The sequence below is a fragment of the Fistularia commersonii genome, chromosome 26 (genome assembly GCF_037954325.1).
Source record: "Fistularia commersonii isolate RoL2024-O1a breed Wild chromosome 26, RoL_Fcom_v1.0, whole genome shotgun sequence".
Taxonomy (NCBI): domain Eukaryota; kingdom Metazoa; phylum Chordata; class Actinopteri; order Syngnathiformes; family Fistulariidae; genus Fistularia; species Fistularia commersonii.
Window position 1 is genome coordinate 12,564,584 of NC_141309.1, and position 17,297 is coordinate 12,581,880.

General features: G+C 39.2%; 1 protein-coding gene across 8 annotated transcripts in view; it reads left to right on the top strand.

The window, feature by feature from the left end:
* Positions 1 to 7,215: 7,215 nt before the first annotated feature.
* Positions 7,216 to 17,297, top strand: part of pbx3b (pre-B-cell leukemia homeobox 3b) — a 55,516-nt gene continuing 45,434 nt past the window's right edge. For 4 of the 8 annotated variants that reach the window (XM_086173669.1, XM_086173674.1, XM_086173672.1 and 1 more), the window contains exons 1-2: positions 7,449 to 8,771; positions 9,334 to 9,407. In XM_086173669.1, the coding sequence (XP_086029795.1) occupies positions 8,524 to 8,771; positions 9,334 to 9,407 (322 nt within the window). In that variant the 5' untranslated portion in view covers positions 7,449 to 8,523. The other 4 variants (XM_086173668.1, XM_086173673.1, XM_086173671.1 and 1 more) reach the window with 2 other exon arrangements.

Here is a 17,297-nt window from a genome sequence, read left to right on the forward strand (position 1 = left end):
AATGACCATCGCAGTGGGCTGAGTTATGGTGTCATAGCTGGCATAATGTCAATACTCAAGCTGAGTTGAGGGCAGTCTGGCCACAGTGATTTAGACACCATATACTGTGACCTCTTCAGAAATTTTTTCTTCATTAAGATACCTCACAAATTCATGTCAGAGTAAAGTTTGATATCTAAATCTTTATGATCATTTGGTTTACGTGCCGAAGTCCAGCTCAAGTGTATAAATCCAGCCTAAAAGACTTCATAGTATGAAAGAAAATCATTGTCATTATCCAACACCGTATGCATGTTGGTTATATTCAACAGGCGACAGCACACATTTTTTCAGGACGAAAAAATGTAAAGTGTGGAAAGTGAATGTGAATTTCACTTTGATCAAAGTCTGATTTCATTCTAGACTTGAGAATCAATTTACCTGAGATGACAATTAAAGTGTAAAGCAATAGATTGCCTTCTCAAGTCAATCTATGTCTAGTATTGATCAGAATATATGGCCCGTGTCCAAGCCACCTCCACCGGCCAATCTTAAAGGTTACTGCAACCACTACATGTTCCCACATTAACAAGACACTCACCTCTCTGGGTTTATGGCCTGTGTAATAATTTTAAGCAAAGAGAAAAGTGCATTCAGCGGAGACAGTAACAGTGAGAGTTGAGGGAGGACAAGTATAGTATGATTGATTGTGGTGGGCAGTATGGCTGTGTACCTGTGCCTTCTCTTGATCTCTCACATCTGTCTTGACTTCCTAAAGAAACAGATTCCTCAGATATCATACCTTTCACTCGCAGGGTTAGATCTTTATTGAAAAGTTGAGGCTTTACGGTATACAGCATGGACCGATGTTGACAATTACAGGCTTTCTCGTGGGTAAAATAGCTCGTCGGGTTAGAGATGGACTCTGGCCATCTTCTGCAGCATGCGGTGTTATCATATGTGTATTGATTACGAACAAGCCTGTGGTTGCATTGCAGGATGGTGAGAACACCGTTTTGTGCCTTCATCACCCAGTCGTGACTGTGAAAGCACAGCCAAACTACAAAGTTACAATCCAAAATGGACCGGTCACACATTCGCAGACAGGTCAGAAATTATGTTCTCTAACCGCTTTCATTTTGAATCATTTAACTCCCAAGAAAACATTTGAGCTAATTTGATAACAACACCGGGGGCCGACATAGTCAGACTTTGACGTAACTACATTCAAGCTCTCTTCTGAGAGAAATATATTTCATTGGTTTGGGGAGTCTCTGTGCAAGGCACTGTGTGTGTCTTACTAGAACACCCATTCTGACTTGCAGCCATGTGTATTCCAAATCTTTTGACCTTAAATGTACAACCAGAGATCCTTTGCAAAGACCTGCCATGCTACGAGGTAACTCGTCATTCAAGCCATTGAGTCCAAAGTGTTTAGTACAAGGAGGTTTCACCAGTTCAGATTCTTACTCTACTGTGTTGAAAAGGAGGGCATACTGTAATGAGTGAGGCTCTATATTTTTGCTTAAGGAAATATATGTTAATTTTTTTACTTTCATTCTATTCATCGATTTTTATACTTTGTGCCTTTGGAGACATATACATATGCACAGGACAAAAAGATGATGTCATTAGAAACACACTGTCTTGAAAATGTAATTTAAACCGAGCGCAGCAGTGTGTGTAGAGTTTAGATAGTTTTAATTACTTGAAATACTTGTTTTTTTTTAACTTTGTATTTGCACGCCTTTAAGAGTTCAGCAGAGTTGGTTGTGCAATATGGTAAGAAAACACCATAAACATGTACAAAGTACTAAGATAGCAGAAATAGTGAGGGTATTCAAGATGATACTGGAATGATAATTATTATAGAAATAATCATGCAAATATGGAAATATCCCTTCTTGTAGATGGACATTGCTTCTAACGTTCAAAAGACAGAACATTTACAAAATTAGAAATAAAAGGTGTGTGTGTGTGTGTGTGTGTGTGTGTGTGTGTGTGTGTGTGTCACTTTTCAAGTTCTCTTATGTGTGCATGTGTGTAAAAGAGAGAGACAGAGTGAATGGGCTGAACGTTTACAATGAGAATAACTTTTTTTCATCTTATTAAATTTAACTTATTTCAGAGCTACTAGTTACCTATATGTTGTTTACTATGTGGGAATATATGATCTGGTCTTACAATATTCACATACAGCCAAACAGATGTTGATAAGAAATGTGTAAATTGGTACAAACTATCTTATAATGTAAATAAAAAAAAAAAATGCGAAAGCTCGCAGGCACCATCAATTTTACAGTTACACAGTGTCATTTATGCTCCAGAAAGCAAATATTTTACTCAAGTGTATGTTTTTCCACAATATTGTCATGCAGAATTTATTGAAACTGAATACTTTTTTTCCAGAACCGAGTACTATCACCTTGTATTTGAAACTTTGAATATCAGCTCACACCTTGGATGGTTGGTTCACTGCATTAATCTGAGCAGAATTGTTTTTGCTTTCACTTGTGCAGCTGTAATAAAGACAGAATGCATGCATCCCAGCGACAAATACCGGGAAATAAATAACAATAAAGTATCAAAACTATATAAGTAAGACTGTTTGTAATTGGGTTAGTAATGTCTTCGGCACCGTCTGCTAGGTCATTTCCTCCAATCTCTCAGAGCAACAGAGGCGACACTCAGACCAGGAGGTATTTCACTGCTGTGCGTCGGGCTGCTCTCACAAGGCTCCAGCGTTCTTTCATCATCATCTACAGTATTTCTGATGTGTGTGTGTGTGTGTGTGTGTGTGTGTGTGTGTGTGTCTCGGGGGGTAGGCGTGGGTTGGGGGGGTAAAAAAAAAACACACTCCTTCTCTCTGAATGTAAAATATGTGGCTGTTCTCAAATCTTGTCATGATTTGTGACCCTTTTGTGGACATCAAAATTGTGAAATTATGCACCCTTAACTTCTCACTTAATCTGTATTACTCTCATCACAACAGAGCAAGCCACTCTATCAGTAAATGCTAATCTCCTAATTAACAAGCTAATTAGGCAATTACAGCTTTGTTGAAGGATGCCTAAATGAAATATGACAATAAAGTCACTTTCTACAGCACCTGTGGGTCTCTTCAGATGTCACAGTAAGAGGCATGATGACAGAGAGTCGTCTCTGTTCGGATATTTATTCCTCCGTCTGCTTACCTCATTTGTGAAAATATTCAAGATTAAAGATTCAAAGTGTTTATTGCCGTGTACAATTCGGGAACATGTTTCCCTGCGCAACGAAATGCTCACTTTTCCGTCAGCGGTGCATCGAAATTAATATTGATAAATACATAATTATAAACTTACTGTTGTATCGAGATGTAAACAGCGCAGGGAAATGCAAACAATACATAGAAATGGAAACAGTTGGCAAGGTGGGCAAGTTTCAATTATTGCAATTATATTCAATGTGATCCAAAAGCATTTATCAAAATGCAACTGACTTCTTTTCCCCCTCGAGAAAAATGGCCTCCGAAACCTCCACACTGTGATACAGATTCCAAAAAAAAGGGAGAGTGTTAAGCAGTGAGCGGTACGCACCCTCGCTTGTTTCAACCTGGTTTTGTGAACTAGTAGTGCCAGATTTAGAGTTTAAGGAGCTGTCACATACTGAAGTGAATTATGTTGACATATGGCTGAAAACAACGGAGAACAGGCCTGCGATGCAATGCAATGAAGAATTATGCACTGCAACAGAGGAGAGGAGCCAGAGCTGTACCTTTGAGCCTGTCTTGACAGGTATGTGGTGTGACTTGACAGCTTAGTATTTCAATGATAAATGCAGTAGTCTCGGGACTCCCATTCACTAAACTCAAGTGTGTTTTGCACCAATACTTCAAGGTCAAGCAGACAGAGACACGCAAACTGCTAAATACTTTTTTTCTTTTATGTAACAATATTAGTGATATTAATTTATTTATAGTTTTGAATTATGACAGGGAATGCTGTGTGGTCTTTGAGACAATTAAACATTACAGGTGAAAAGCAGACATTCTGGGTGACAACTTGATACTTTTGAAAAAATGATGGAAATCTTCCTCTTAAACAAGAGAAAAAACCGAGCCATTTCTTCCAAGTCCTTTATAAAGAATAGTAACAACGTTTTTTTATAATTGTTGGATATACTTGACGCCTTTCCTTGCTTCTACAATACATATTTAATCTCACCTGGCATTAATTATTCTAGAAGGATAATTAAAAGTAATGAAGCATTTTGTCAGAGCTTTAACTGTTTTGCTTTCTTTTCATTGTAAAAAAGAATTCTTCTTGCACCGAAAATCAAATTCATTTGTTGTGACTCATAGGGAGAAATCACTTTTGAGTTTGGCAGTCCAAAAAAGAAGATAACATGTCACTCTCCGCAGTTGTCATGAAAATATGATCCTTGACATCAAACAGATACCGGCAGTGATAAAATGTAAAATGCAATTTTTTTTTTTGCTTAAGTTATATTTTGACTTTGCACTGTTTTGAACATTTGTGTTTTTTTTTTTTTATTTCTCTCTGTTATATATATATTAATCACATTAAACAGATTTTCTTATATAAAGGCAAACTAATGTGAAACGCAACACTGCCTGTTAATTTCCGATTCAGTTGTGATTTCCTGTTCTGACTATATACAAGATAATACAATTAGATATTGATTAATTTATTAATACAACTCTCAGCCACATCTCTGACAAAATCGTATCCATTAGATGAGTTTAGCTTTGCCGGTATAACAAGAGTCAATGACACAACTATGTCTCAAATAGTGTTCCTGAGTCTTATAAGCCGAACCTAAAAACACAATAATGGGACTAAATAAGAGTAATGTCAGATCCATGCAATATATCTGTAAATTGATTTGTGTCTGATTTATTTCCTTAACTGGACTTAAACCAATGGTAACTGAAAGGCTGGCCTAATACCCCGACTTTATTGAGCTTCATTTTAGAGGGGATCCGGGACCAGAGACGTTCATTAAGATTTTTTGGCTTCTGGTGGACAGATCTTATCGGCAAACAGAACTTTGTCTGCATTAGCAATCATTTTCACAAGACAATGTGGACATTAAAGTGATATTTATTATCAGATTTTATTTGAAGCAAAATCAAAAATCTCTGAACCAAAACTATCGAGCACTCTGACTTTTTTCTGACACATCTAGTATCTATTAAATTCCAGCCCAGAGATGAGAGATTCTACATAATAAGGCCCTGAGGAATTGATCCACATAACAATATCTCATTTGACAAGTAAAGGTATTAAAATACTGCAGTGGTTGTGACTCGTGATCCAAAATTAGGATCAGAAAGGGTCATGTCTGCAGTATCTCGAAACGATCTGGAATCAAGAGAAGTTCAAATGAAACAAGTTCAAATTATGTTTCAGATATTGTAGGGGGAAAAGGGGGAGATAAAATGGAACGGGGGCAGATGAGGTGTCAGGTTTTTTTTTATGTCCAGGAAATTACAAAGACGGCATTTATAAAAGAAAAAGACATCTGGGACAACAAAGCTACAGGCCAGCAAAGTGAGAACACTCTCCCCTCATTGGGATCGCTGCCAATGCATTCGAGTGTCACTCAGCAACCATAGGATGACATCAAGTGACAAACACAAAAAGAGTGGCAAACAACAGCTCAGCTGAAGTACACGGCAAGGGCGATTTGAAACTGCCCGTGAGGGTGGAGATGAATTTAAACAAAAGGCTAAAAAAAAAAAAACAGAAAAGGGCATTAATAAATGAGAGGCAAAAATGGATTGTCTTCATTAAGTTCATTTTCTATCGGACGTCACTGCATCTCGAGAGGTGAAACATATGCATTCATTGTAAACCTTAATAGGTATATCACAGTTGATCTGTGATGCAAAGTAACCGAACATGAACCCGAAAGCTGGATAAGGACAAAAACTAAATCAATTCATACACATTGAGATACTTCCCACACCAACTAAGCTCACATTGAAATACAGCACTTTCTTCTTTCTATTATTTTCCCTTTTAATACGTACTTTCTGCAGTATGGTTTGAGAAGGACCGTAAAAACGCAGCACACCATACAGATGAATTGAAGCTTAGATGTATGACAAGAAGTGTGTCCCATCGAAGACTGCCGGTGCACGAGGCTGGAGAACATAACCACAAAACGTCAACGACGCCGAGTTGCTTGTTTGTTCGAGGAGTGAAGAGGAAAGACTTGTGCAGAGGCCATCAAAACAGGTAAAGGGTGTGCTTTAAAAACAACTGACCCCACCCACCTCTCCATCACCCCTGTGTCCAAGCTAAACTGAGCCCTACTGTTGTGTGCATACAGACACACACACAAACTCGTCTCACATGAATAAGTTGTATTTATTTCATTTATTTATTGTATTTTATTTATGTTTCATTTGATAAAACTTTAAGGTATCCAACACATACGTATACGTCTCCTGTGTAATTTTTGGCAACCCAGACCTAAGGGAGGTGCTCGCTAAGGTAAACATTAACATGTGTTAAGACGTTTTTTTTTCTTTTTTTTTTACTTCATTTGTTCTAATAGTTTAACAAAAACACAAAAATGTTTATTCTGGTAGGAACTGTCTCAAACTGCCTTTTTTTTCCGATTTAAGTATTAACAGTGTGCTATGAGGAACACCTCGTCCCTATGACGTGACTGCTTCCATTTAAACCCCAGGAAAAATCAAATCAAACACACCGGTAAAAAAATAAAATAAAATAAAATAAAATAAAATAAAATAAAATAAAATAAAATAAAATAAAATAAAATAAAATAAAATCACACCACATCTTTTGAACGGTTGCATGAAATAGAAAAAAAAGTTCTTCCTTGTGGAAAAAAATCAAATTAACACTGATCCAAATGTTCTCCTCGTCGTCGCCGTGTACAGTATATTTGCTTCCTTGCATCCAGCTCAACAACTTGTCTGCTGCCATAGCAACTGCGGAGGAGCACGGAGCAGCGCCGCCTGCTTGTGCAATGAATGTCACTCGTGGCAACGACCAATCAGAAGTTTCCATCCTTTTGTAGCGGCGCTGTGAAGATGGAAGGATGGAGTGGGTGGGCCCTGCGCGTCATGCATCTGCCGGTAATAGGACGCGCGGATCGTCAGTCTCCGTCAGTCTAATCCGTGATTGGTCGAACAGCCTCACTTTCCAGTAGTATAAACATGTCTTCTGCTTGCCTGGCTTGAACTAAGGTTTACAAGGGACTAGTGCTATTCTACATCAAACTGTATAAAACTCCCATTATGTATTCGCCTGTGCGGTTGCAGGGGGTAAATCTTTATTATTGTTAAGAGAATATGCACATAGCTGCACGTGTGCGCGTGAGGAAACGAGGATACGGTGCCGCCGCCGCCGCCGCCGCCGCCGCAAAGGAAGAGAGAGGGGGACTCTGCCGCGCTTCCATCATTCTAATCACCATCCTAAGTACTAGCTCTTAACATTTTGTTTTTTCGGTGTTCAGGCGAGAAGTGACAAGAATATAGACCCCTCCTCTGCAGGGCGGAGCGTGAATTTTCATTTAGTATTTTTTTTTCTCTCTTTCTCTCTTTCTTTCTTTTCTTTCTTTTTTATTTTTTTTCTCTATTCCCCCCCCCCTTACTCCCTTTCCTTGCTCTGACACGTCTGCACTGAGTGAGTGGCATTGGCACGCTGTCAATCGCTCACTACCGCTGCCATCAAACAACATAAAACACACACAGGCAGAGGCTGGAGCTCATAAATTTCAGCAGGCAAGATTATTTTTTTTTTGTGCGTGTGTGTGCGCATCGCCTTACAGCACTGTCTCCTAATTAATTTCCTCTAGTTGTTGCTTTATTTAAAAAAAAAATCAACAAAAGAAAAAAAAAAACACAACTTTTTCTATATTTCTTACATATTTTTTTAATTGTTCCATTTGGACAACTTCGCTGCCCGTTGTCGTAGGAATCATTTCTGCACAATTTTGGCAACACCTGCAAGAATCAAGATTTTTTTTTTTTTCTTTTAAAAAATATATTTATTTGCACGTTTTCGCATTGGATATTTTGTCCGCGGTCATTGACGAGGAGGATTTGGACATTTTATTTTTTTCTTACTGCTTTTTTATTTCGAAGAAATGCGAAGGGGACCCAAAGAAGAGCGCAACTAAACGAGATATCACCAAAGGAGCAATTTTGCCCACATCCTACTTCTACCCGTCAAGTCCCAAAGAAAAGACAGATTGGCGTGAAGATTCCTGCCGGATACGATGGACATCGGTTGCAATATTTTGACAGACAAGTTCCAAGAAGAAAACCCAGATTTATGATTTTTCCCTGCAAACGCAGCCACACTTGGCACTTTCGGCAGCGCGTAAAAGACGCATGAGGACAGCGATCACTTGGACTCACGATTTACGCTAAGCAACAAAGAAAAAAAGAAAATTACGGCTATAATATTCCTTGAAAGAATCCGGCTGTGTTCCCTGTTGCCGAAGAGCCCCGCATCCGTGCATCCCCCGATTCTGCGGCACATGTTCTAGACCATTTCGTATATGAGTTTTTCAATTTGCGTGGCTCAGTGCACAGACTCTTTAGCGGCTACTATGGACGATCAAGCCCGGATCATGCAGTCGATCGGCGGTGTCAGTCTGGCTGGCCATTCGGTACAAGGAGGCATGGCACTGCCGCCTCCGCATGGACACGATGGGACAGACGGAGACGGACGAAAACAAGACATTGGCGACATTCTTCATCAAATAATGACCATAACTGATCAAAGTCTGGACGAGGCACAAGCAAAGTTGGTTGTTTTATATGTTTTAGTAAATTCAACCCCCCACCCCCCCGCCCTCCTCCCCGTGCAGCCGCTTCATTATTTAGACGTGACCCGCTTTAACTTCACTAACCCCGTTCACAAGAGTAGGCTTTAAAAAAAAAAAAAAAAAGAAAAAAAAGACACAAACAGGTGCATTTTGAGCTTCTTCTCACACCAGTTTCCTCAGCGGCATTTGATATCCACTCAAACTTAGTGAGTGTGTGTCTTTCAGAAAAGAAAAGAAAAAAAAAAAAGTTTGTGTTCACGTCCTGTCAAAGAATAAGAGGTGGTGTGAAGTAAAATTAAAATCACAGGGTTAGAAAATGAACTGCAAGACCGAATAATGAAAGTAAGAGTAGAATATCAATTTAGTCAAACCTGGGAGATTTTCCTTTACACAGTGAAAAAATTCCTAACCGTGTTGTCGCAAGTGGTTGGACAGTTGGGGAATTTTTAGGAATTGACAGTTGATGGAGTTTTATAAATAGAAAAAATGGTTGATCAGTGAACTTATTTTAGTATTTTATTTTGTCTTATACTGAAACAGGAAACATGGACTGAACTGTCACAGAATGAAACCAGCACTCTTCAGCGTTCTCTGTGAAATCAAAGAAAAGACAGGTAAGATCCTTGTGAAAGTGTGTTAAATATGTAGACACTCCTAAATACATGTATACGTATTATCAGCACAGCCAGACAATTTCAACTCCCTGTGAGCCAGCAGCAGTCTGCATTCTGGTAACAGGGGAATTTTTTTTCCCAGTTTAATCAATCGCTGTTTTAAATATGAGTCGGTGCCACACAGATACGTCTCTGTTACACAGCAGAGTTATGCTGTCTGCAAGAGCATCTTCCCCAGCTGAGTGCTTGGATTTGAACAGAGCAAGGGTTCCAGACTTCATTCATATCTTGGTAGTTAATATATGCTCCGCAGAGCTGAGGACTCATAGAATTTATGCCTTTGACGCAAAAATAATTTCTCATATTTAGCAATATCAAGGCAACAGCCATTTGGATCAGTAATTGAATTGGTGTTGTATGCAGACTCCTGTCCTGTAGATGTGGACTGTTAATTTTACTAAAGTGCAGATCGGTAGTATGAGAAATTGTGGATAAATTTGAGCTTTAAAAAAAAAAAAGAAGGAAAAAGATCAGCAGTGGAAATGTGTGCGCTGACTGAGTGTGTGCAAACATATATTTGGGATTTGTAGTTATTCTTTTTATTTATTTTTTTTCAACTTTTGTATTGCAGTAAAAATCGAGCCTGCTCGGTCACCTCTGACATACGTCTAAATTCCCTCTAAAAATAACAGAATTTGTCAACAAAATATACAACATAATTCAAAATTCTTATACATAGAATTGCATTATTACAAAAAAAGGTAGTTACATCTGATAATATCTGAATTTGCTTAAATAGTGTTTCATATAATTGCGCTGCCTCAGCAAGTATTGTTCAATAATATCTAAGCTGTTGCATTGCCTTATTCATTTTTTCCCACATGATGTCAGGAATAGAAGAAAAACAACTCTGTGATTTCAATGTAATTTAGTAAAGCTGATTCCTTGTTAGATTTGTGACCTTTGTGCAGTTTATGTGGAATTTGGCTCGGGAGAGATCATAAAAGTTTATGAACTTCCCTTACACAGGTGAGGAAGCAGCAAGAAGGTCCATAGTCAAGCTGAGGTTCTGAGACGTGTGTGCCTGTTGAGTTTCAACTTGAGCAATATATGGAAGGGAAAAAAAGAAACTGAGGATGCACGCCAGTATTTAACTCCTAAGAAATTACCGGATGACTTGTTCTTTCAGAAGAGCGGTGTTTGCGCTTATGTGAAAAAAAGAAGACACATTTGCCTTATTCACAAAATAACACCTTCTTTAACACACCAGGCTGTGCGATGCGCCAACATTAAGCATCTCACTGCTTGTTTTTAGGAAAGATGTGTCATGATCCAGTTAGAATTTCTTCGCTGAAAAATGACCCGATGTCAAAATAAGCGTTTTAGATTAACATTAAACCGTAGATAAAAAAAAAAAAAAAAATGAAAGGAAGAAAGAAAGTAAAAGAAAGCTTAAAATAAATGCAAGCTGATGTGTGTGAAAGAGGAGATCAGTGTGTGAGATGCAGAGAGGAGACAGGGAAAGCTCTTGATTGTGTATGCATGCGTTGTTAACCTGTGTACCAGAGTCACAGCCTCCTTCGCTCAGCCATTGACAGAGCTCAGCTGGTCTAGTGGCCCTGTTGACTGGCCTGTTTTTCCAAGGCACAGTGAGCCATTCACTGGCCGCTGTAGCATCATTCAGAGGGCTTCCTTGGCCCTTTCATGTCTGCTCAAATGGCACAGGCTGTCTTTTAGCCCCAGATCCTTTGGCTGAAATAACTTTTAATAATAAAACTGAAAACGATCCAAAATCTCGGCGTAATTACTGCATACATGCATCATGTTTTCGAGACAAGCTGTCGAGTGTGCGGCTGAATTGTGAGTTCGCCTTAAAAGCTGTAGACGTTCGTGTTTATGTTGAAAGAGTTATTTTGTGATCAGTGGAGAGACAAGCGGTGGGAATAATCTTAATGTTACTTCAGTATACGAGTGATAAAAAGTGCATATTTCAGCAACAACAAGACATTTTAAAGAGGGTGTTTAAAAGTTTCTGACACTCCTCTGACTGTTTTTGTAGAGCTACAGCATATTTCAGCAATGCTAATGCCCAAGAAGTATTAATTCACTTTGATATGCTAATTAGAGAGCATTATGCAAGAAATGAGATTAAGTGGCAGCATGAAGTCATTTGCCTGTCACTAAATTGAGTGTTTTTAGCAGGACCCCCGCTCCCCCCCTCAACATTTTTGTGGTTTTGCATTTAGATAAGATAGACGTGTGATTCCGTTGACTCATGCTGCCTTTTGTCCCATCGGTCCGGGATGCGCCTTTCTTTTGTGTCACACTTAAACAAGGCGGTCGGAATGGTTTCAGTCTCAAACATTTATGTTGCGCCCTTTGTTACGCGTCCATATACAGCGTATGCATTTGCCCGAGATAGGACAAGTTTTGCAGTTATTCGCCTGCGCTCGGTTCGTTTCATCCTGCTGGCGACTCCCTTGTCTTGCTTTCATGCTCGGAAGAGAGACTCACAGCAGCAGCAGCAGCGGGAGCTGCAAGAATAACAAAGGTGAAAGATTACCTCCATATGGTATTTCTGACCAGGAAAAAAAAGAGGTTCTGTAGCAAGACTCCTCTTTGATGTGAGGTTTAATCAATAGAAAGAGATTACAGAAAACTATTACAAGCTAAATCACGGAGTGCCACAGAGAGGCTTAGCCCTCTGCACAGCTCTCTCAGCTGCATAGCGCTTCTTTGGCTGCGTATTGACTTGTTGTTTTTCTGACCTTTGACTCATCGGGTTCAGAAACAGGGGTCTGGAGAAGTAGGGGAGAGAGAGTCTGGCAGATTCAGGCTGATAAATGCTTCGGCTCCGTGCTTAAGGTGAAGTATTTGGGAGGGACTACATTCACATGGGATCCCAGTGCCGGCGTACCATCGTGCATATTTGATTTTCCGTCTGCAAACGGTCAAAGATGTTTCAATGTCTATAAACTTGTACATCTTATATATAATGTTCAGCTGGGAAGACAGTGTCACCTAAATGCAGTCCAGGATGAGCCAGTAATTAACCACAAGCAAGGCCGACTAAAAGCATTACCTGAAGTAAATAGAGTTAGGACTGAGGAGGTAAGCATTTCTGAAATCTACAGGGAACATTAATTTCAATGTTCCCTGACAAAGTTAATGAGCCTTCCCATTCCAATTGGGTTATTGTTATTAATGCCAGTTCATTATTATTATTATTATTATTACTACTATTATTATTAGGGGATACATGTTTATTATGGAAAGAAAAAAACTTTTTGTTTTTATGGTTTGATTTATATTGAAACTGCTCCAGTAGATGCATGGCTGAGAACAGAAAGCTATTCAGCAGGAAAGACAATTGACTTTAGCTGTTTTTTTGTCTCAGAGAGCCCTGGTGATGCGGCTGCAGTGACTAGATAGTGTTGTGTCGAATTGCTCGCACACAGCTGGGTTCCTGACTGGTTCAATGGCAAGGCCTCTTGTGCTTCTTCCTCTAAAGCACTGGGGGGAACTGGGAAGATTTGGCTATTATCTAAGTGGCTTCCAAATACCCTCAATTTCCCCATCAAAAAAGATGAAATGAAGGAGAGCCAGACAAAGAGGTATGGCGAGAAAACAATGCACACATATCAGTATCATTTGGAAGGGTAAAAGCTATTGTGCTTTAGAGATAGATGCCTTTGCACCAGCGCTGCCCGGTGTCTGCATGGCTCTTCAAATCTAGTTTCTGCGCCGTGATTCAATGTTGTGCTTCCATCTGCGCACATCCAAGCCCATCTTACACATTTCTCTCCCTCACTCCCCTCATCATCGCTGCAAGCATTTTCTGCAGGCTCCTGCACAATCGACAGCTCATAATTGTTTTTTTTTTTTTTTGCACATACGTTATGCAAATGAGTCTTTATGGCAACTGGCATAACAATTAGCATCCTCCAACAATATTTTAGTAGGTTAATTGCAAAATTTCAGAATTGTACATCAGAGTTGTTAATTAGGCATGACAGAGGTGGTGAAATAGTTATCTTCAGGCGGTGGCAGCCAGCAGAGGCTGCTTTGGATGCAAAAAAGAAGGATTGATTGAAATAAGTTTACAGCAGAGCGAGGCTGGTGGATTGTTTGAATGCCCCTTTTGCTTTCTGCTGCATCTCTCTGATGCTAAATGAAAAAATACAAGAAAAAAAAAAAAACTTTTTCCAGACTGTAAGATACAAGATTAGTACATGATAAATATTATAATATGTATTATATATATATATATATATATATATATATATGTATGTATCTTCTTCTCCCTCACATATATACATATATATATGAATGCTTTACATTTGGTTTTTCAATTTTCAATTTGCACATTTTTGTTATAACATTCTTTCCACAATAGATTTATTAAAACAAGTTTTGTATATTTTTTCACCTGTTGTGGTAAAGAGCATAAATTTAAAATTAGTGATGACATAATCTCCTGCAATAATAACCCATCTGGGTTTGTTTGTTTTTTTCCCAAAGTCTTTTTTCGCGGGAACTATGCATCAAGTCTCTTGTGTCACAATGTTTGTTACAAAGTCAGTCAATGGCTGAGCTATGTAATTTCATTTTGCCAGTTATTAGAGAAAAAAGGGTTAGACTGAAAGTCTGGAGCAAAGAAAGTCCTCTCAGTAATGACTCTGCTATTTTTAGTTCCCTATTTCATTAGCTCTAGTGTTTCAGGGAAGAGTTTTCCTCATGGGACAATAGCCACCGCGATGTTCATTTACTCTGTACACATTACAAGTGGACAACTAAATGACCTATCATTGGTGAGTGCAGGAACATGGAAAACTGTGACTGATTTTGCAGTGGCTTGAATCATATATTTGTTTTGATTTTTTTTTTTTCTTTTGTAATTGTTGGCACTGCCGTTGCTCATGCAGGTGTAAGATTTCAAAAGTCTTGAATTGACACTTTTCACGCGTAATATTAATTCTGATGATATCATATATGTAGGGACATTAAAATGATTTTTCTTTTTACAATTTTTTGAACAATTATAAAATGTGTTCAAAGGGGGAAGCCTTATCTGATTCTCCTCATTTGCAAGGTTTAAAGTGAAACCCCAATTCCCATTGTTCCATATCCATTGTTTTACATGTTTCATACATTAGAATGATGTATTGTAGGCAGAAGTGGAAAAAAAGACTGCAATGCAATGAAATTTTAATCAGCGTCTTCTGCTGCTTTAATAAGGCAAATAATTCTTATTGGCTGCTGTGTTAGGATTTCTAATATTTAATTCATAACAAACCTTGCATTATTCTGCTTTCGCCCTAAGACAAGCTCTACTCTGCTGCCTGCCAAAAGGCAACTATGGGAAAAAAGACATAAAATGAACTGCACGCTCAACATTTTTCTACATCAGTTGAGGCATAACACTATCTCAATGTTTCCTGTTGTCGGCAAATCAAAAATGCATTTATATTACATTTAATTAAGCATCTAAGTGGCCCAAAGTATGGTAAAACTACATTGACTGCAACTGCTAATCAATGTATAAACACTAACACACCTCTCCATAATTTTGCCAGCAGTCAGTTAAGTGTTCCAATTAGCTTTTTTTGCATACTGTTTTTTTATTTTTATTTTTGTAAGTCCTTGAAGTTCATTTTTGTGTCTGAAGTAATGGAAAGATGGCGAGGGGCCAACAACTAGGTGCTGGTTCATGTTACACTGAAACAGCGGGTTCTGTTTTCGTCTCTTGGTGAAATGGCTTAATTGGTGTCAGAGCTCCAGGGATAAAGGCCTCCTACTCTGAGACACAGCCACACAGGCCCTGTCTTCCCTCAACCAGGAGGAACGGTCAGCGTCTGCTGGTGAATAAGGACTAAGCCATGGCTTAACAATACCAAATGATGTTTGGGATGACAGAAATTAATATGCGCTTGCTCCCAGGAAGCTATGATTAATGACAGCAAGCAGTGGAATGGTGTCCTTCCTTTTGCTCCTCTTTGACGGGGATTGAAAAACAAAACAAGAAGGAGGCTTGTTTCTCGTCTATATAGGAAGTGCGGGTCATCCAGAGTACATTACTGCCAGTCCTCCTCAAGCGGGAAACTGGAAAGGATTATGCTCTTTTGTGATAAATTTTGGGATGTTTCTCCTGCCTTTTGAGTCCCATGGTATGCGTCTCAAAGAGACATACATACCTTTTTGTTTTGATGGTCACACACTGTTCATAATTGGAGCTGCAACAAAATAATGTTCCGGTATCAGAATGATAATCACAGATATGTTTTTTGGAACCCGAGCAAGATTTTTTACAGCGATAATGTGGACTAATAAAGAAGTAATTCTAATTTTAATTATGGTGTCTTCTTCTCATATGGAGTTTTATACACTCGCATTGAATCAGCGCCAAACGTGTGAACAAAATGGTGGTGTGCTGTTGCAATGATAATGATCTGTATCTGTTGTGTCCTAGGAGGAGACACATGAATATTTAATTCTGTCTGCTAGAGAGATCCCCAGACCCTTCTGTTCATTTCTTACTTTCTCTAATGTGTTTCCACCCTCCCAGGTACTTCCTCACTAAGTAATGGAGAATTAAAATGATATAAATTGCAACGAAAGGGATTTCCAAGGACATTTGTCTCCACGCATTGGAGTTGAAAATGTAAATGGGAAGTTTTGAAAACGGACATTCTGCTGACATGTTATATGTGCCACGTATAGGCTTCTCAAATGAGCATTTACTCTGTCAGTATGATTGATATATATGAAGTATGCAGTTTTTACAACACAGTGCTCTGGAAGATGATGTGAGTGCACGCGTGTGAGTTTAAACAGTGAATGAGTCTTCCCTTTTATTGATCTATTTGTGTTGCAGGTGCAAAACGAAGACAGCGTCAGCTTTGACCGTTTGCGATCCGAGCCGACACTGAGCTCTCTCACTGTTTGTCACTGACTTGCCTCTCCTTGATGAATGGCAGCACACTGCACAGATCTGGAAAATTCATACATAACCGAGACCTATAACCGTGTTCTTTAGCACAAATATCCTGAGGGTTTATTTTGTTTGTTTTTTTGCTATTTTATGCAATTAAGTAAAAGCTTTCTATGCTAATGGAATTAGTTGAGGGACAGGAGGTGTGGTTCCTCACCTTCTCTAAATATTCAAGATTAGTTGTTAACCTGTGGTGTTTGTGTATGTGTGTGTGTGTGTGTGTGTGTGTGTGTGTGTGTGTGTGTGTGTGTGTAAGAGAGAGACTGAGTGTTGGCAGGCCGGCTAGGTTGTGATGTGAAGGTGAGGTGTGTGATGCTGGGAGCCTCTGTAAGTATGCAGAGCACGACGGGCCTCTCACGGGTGCTGAAGGAGAGCATGGAGTGGCAGAGTTAATTTATTTAATGACTGAGCGTCTTATATCTCCCAAGCCCTGATTAGAATCCATGCTTGATGAGGGAAGCGATAGAGGGGTGTGCACTGCCCCGAGGCCCTAGCACGTATATTCACGGTTTTCTTTTTCCCCCATCCCCAATCCACTGGGTTTTGCACTTAATAAAGAAGGGAAAAAAAAGAAGAATGAAAAAGGAAAAAACCAATGACAAAAACCAACAACATTTCCTGTTCTCTGTGTTGCAAGAATTTTGCGATAGGTTTATTCATTCATTCTGTCATGTATTGATGGAAAATGAGGTTCATTTAACATGTGTGATTATGTGAACGCGGTATGTTCTGCGATAAAGACGAAGAGCTGTTGATCTCCGTGAACGTGGGAAAGCCAAACAGAGTGTGTCACTTTGGCAGCACAGGCTGTCAGCAATGGGGAGTTGCAGTTGTAAAAACCATGACCTTCCTCTTTGCCAGCATGTCTCCCGCTGAGCCAAAATGCTGCCCTGTAGATC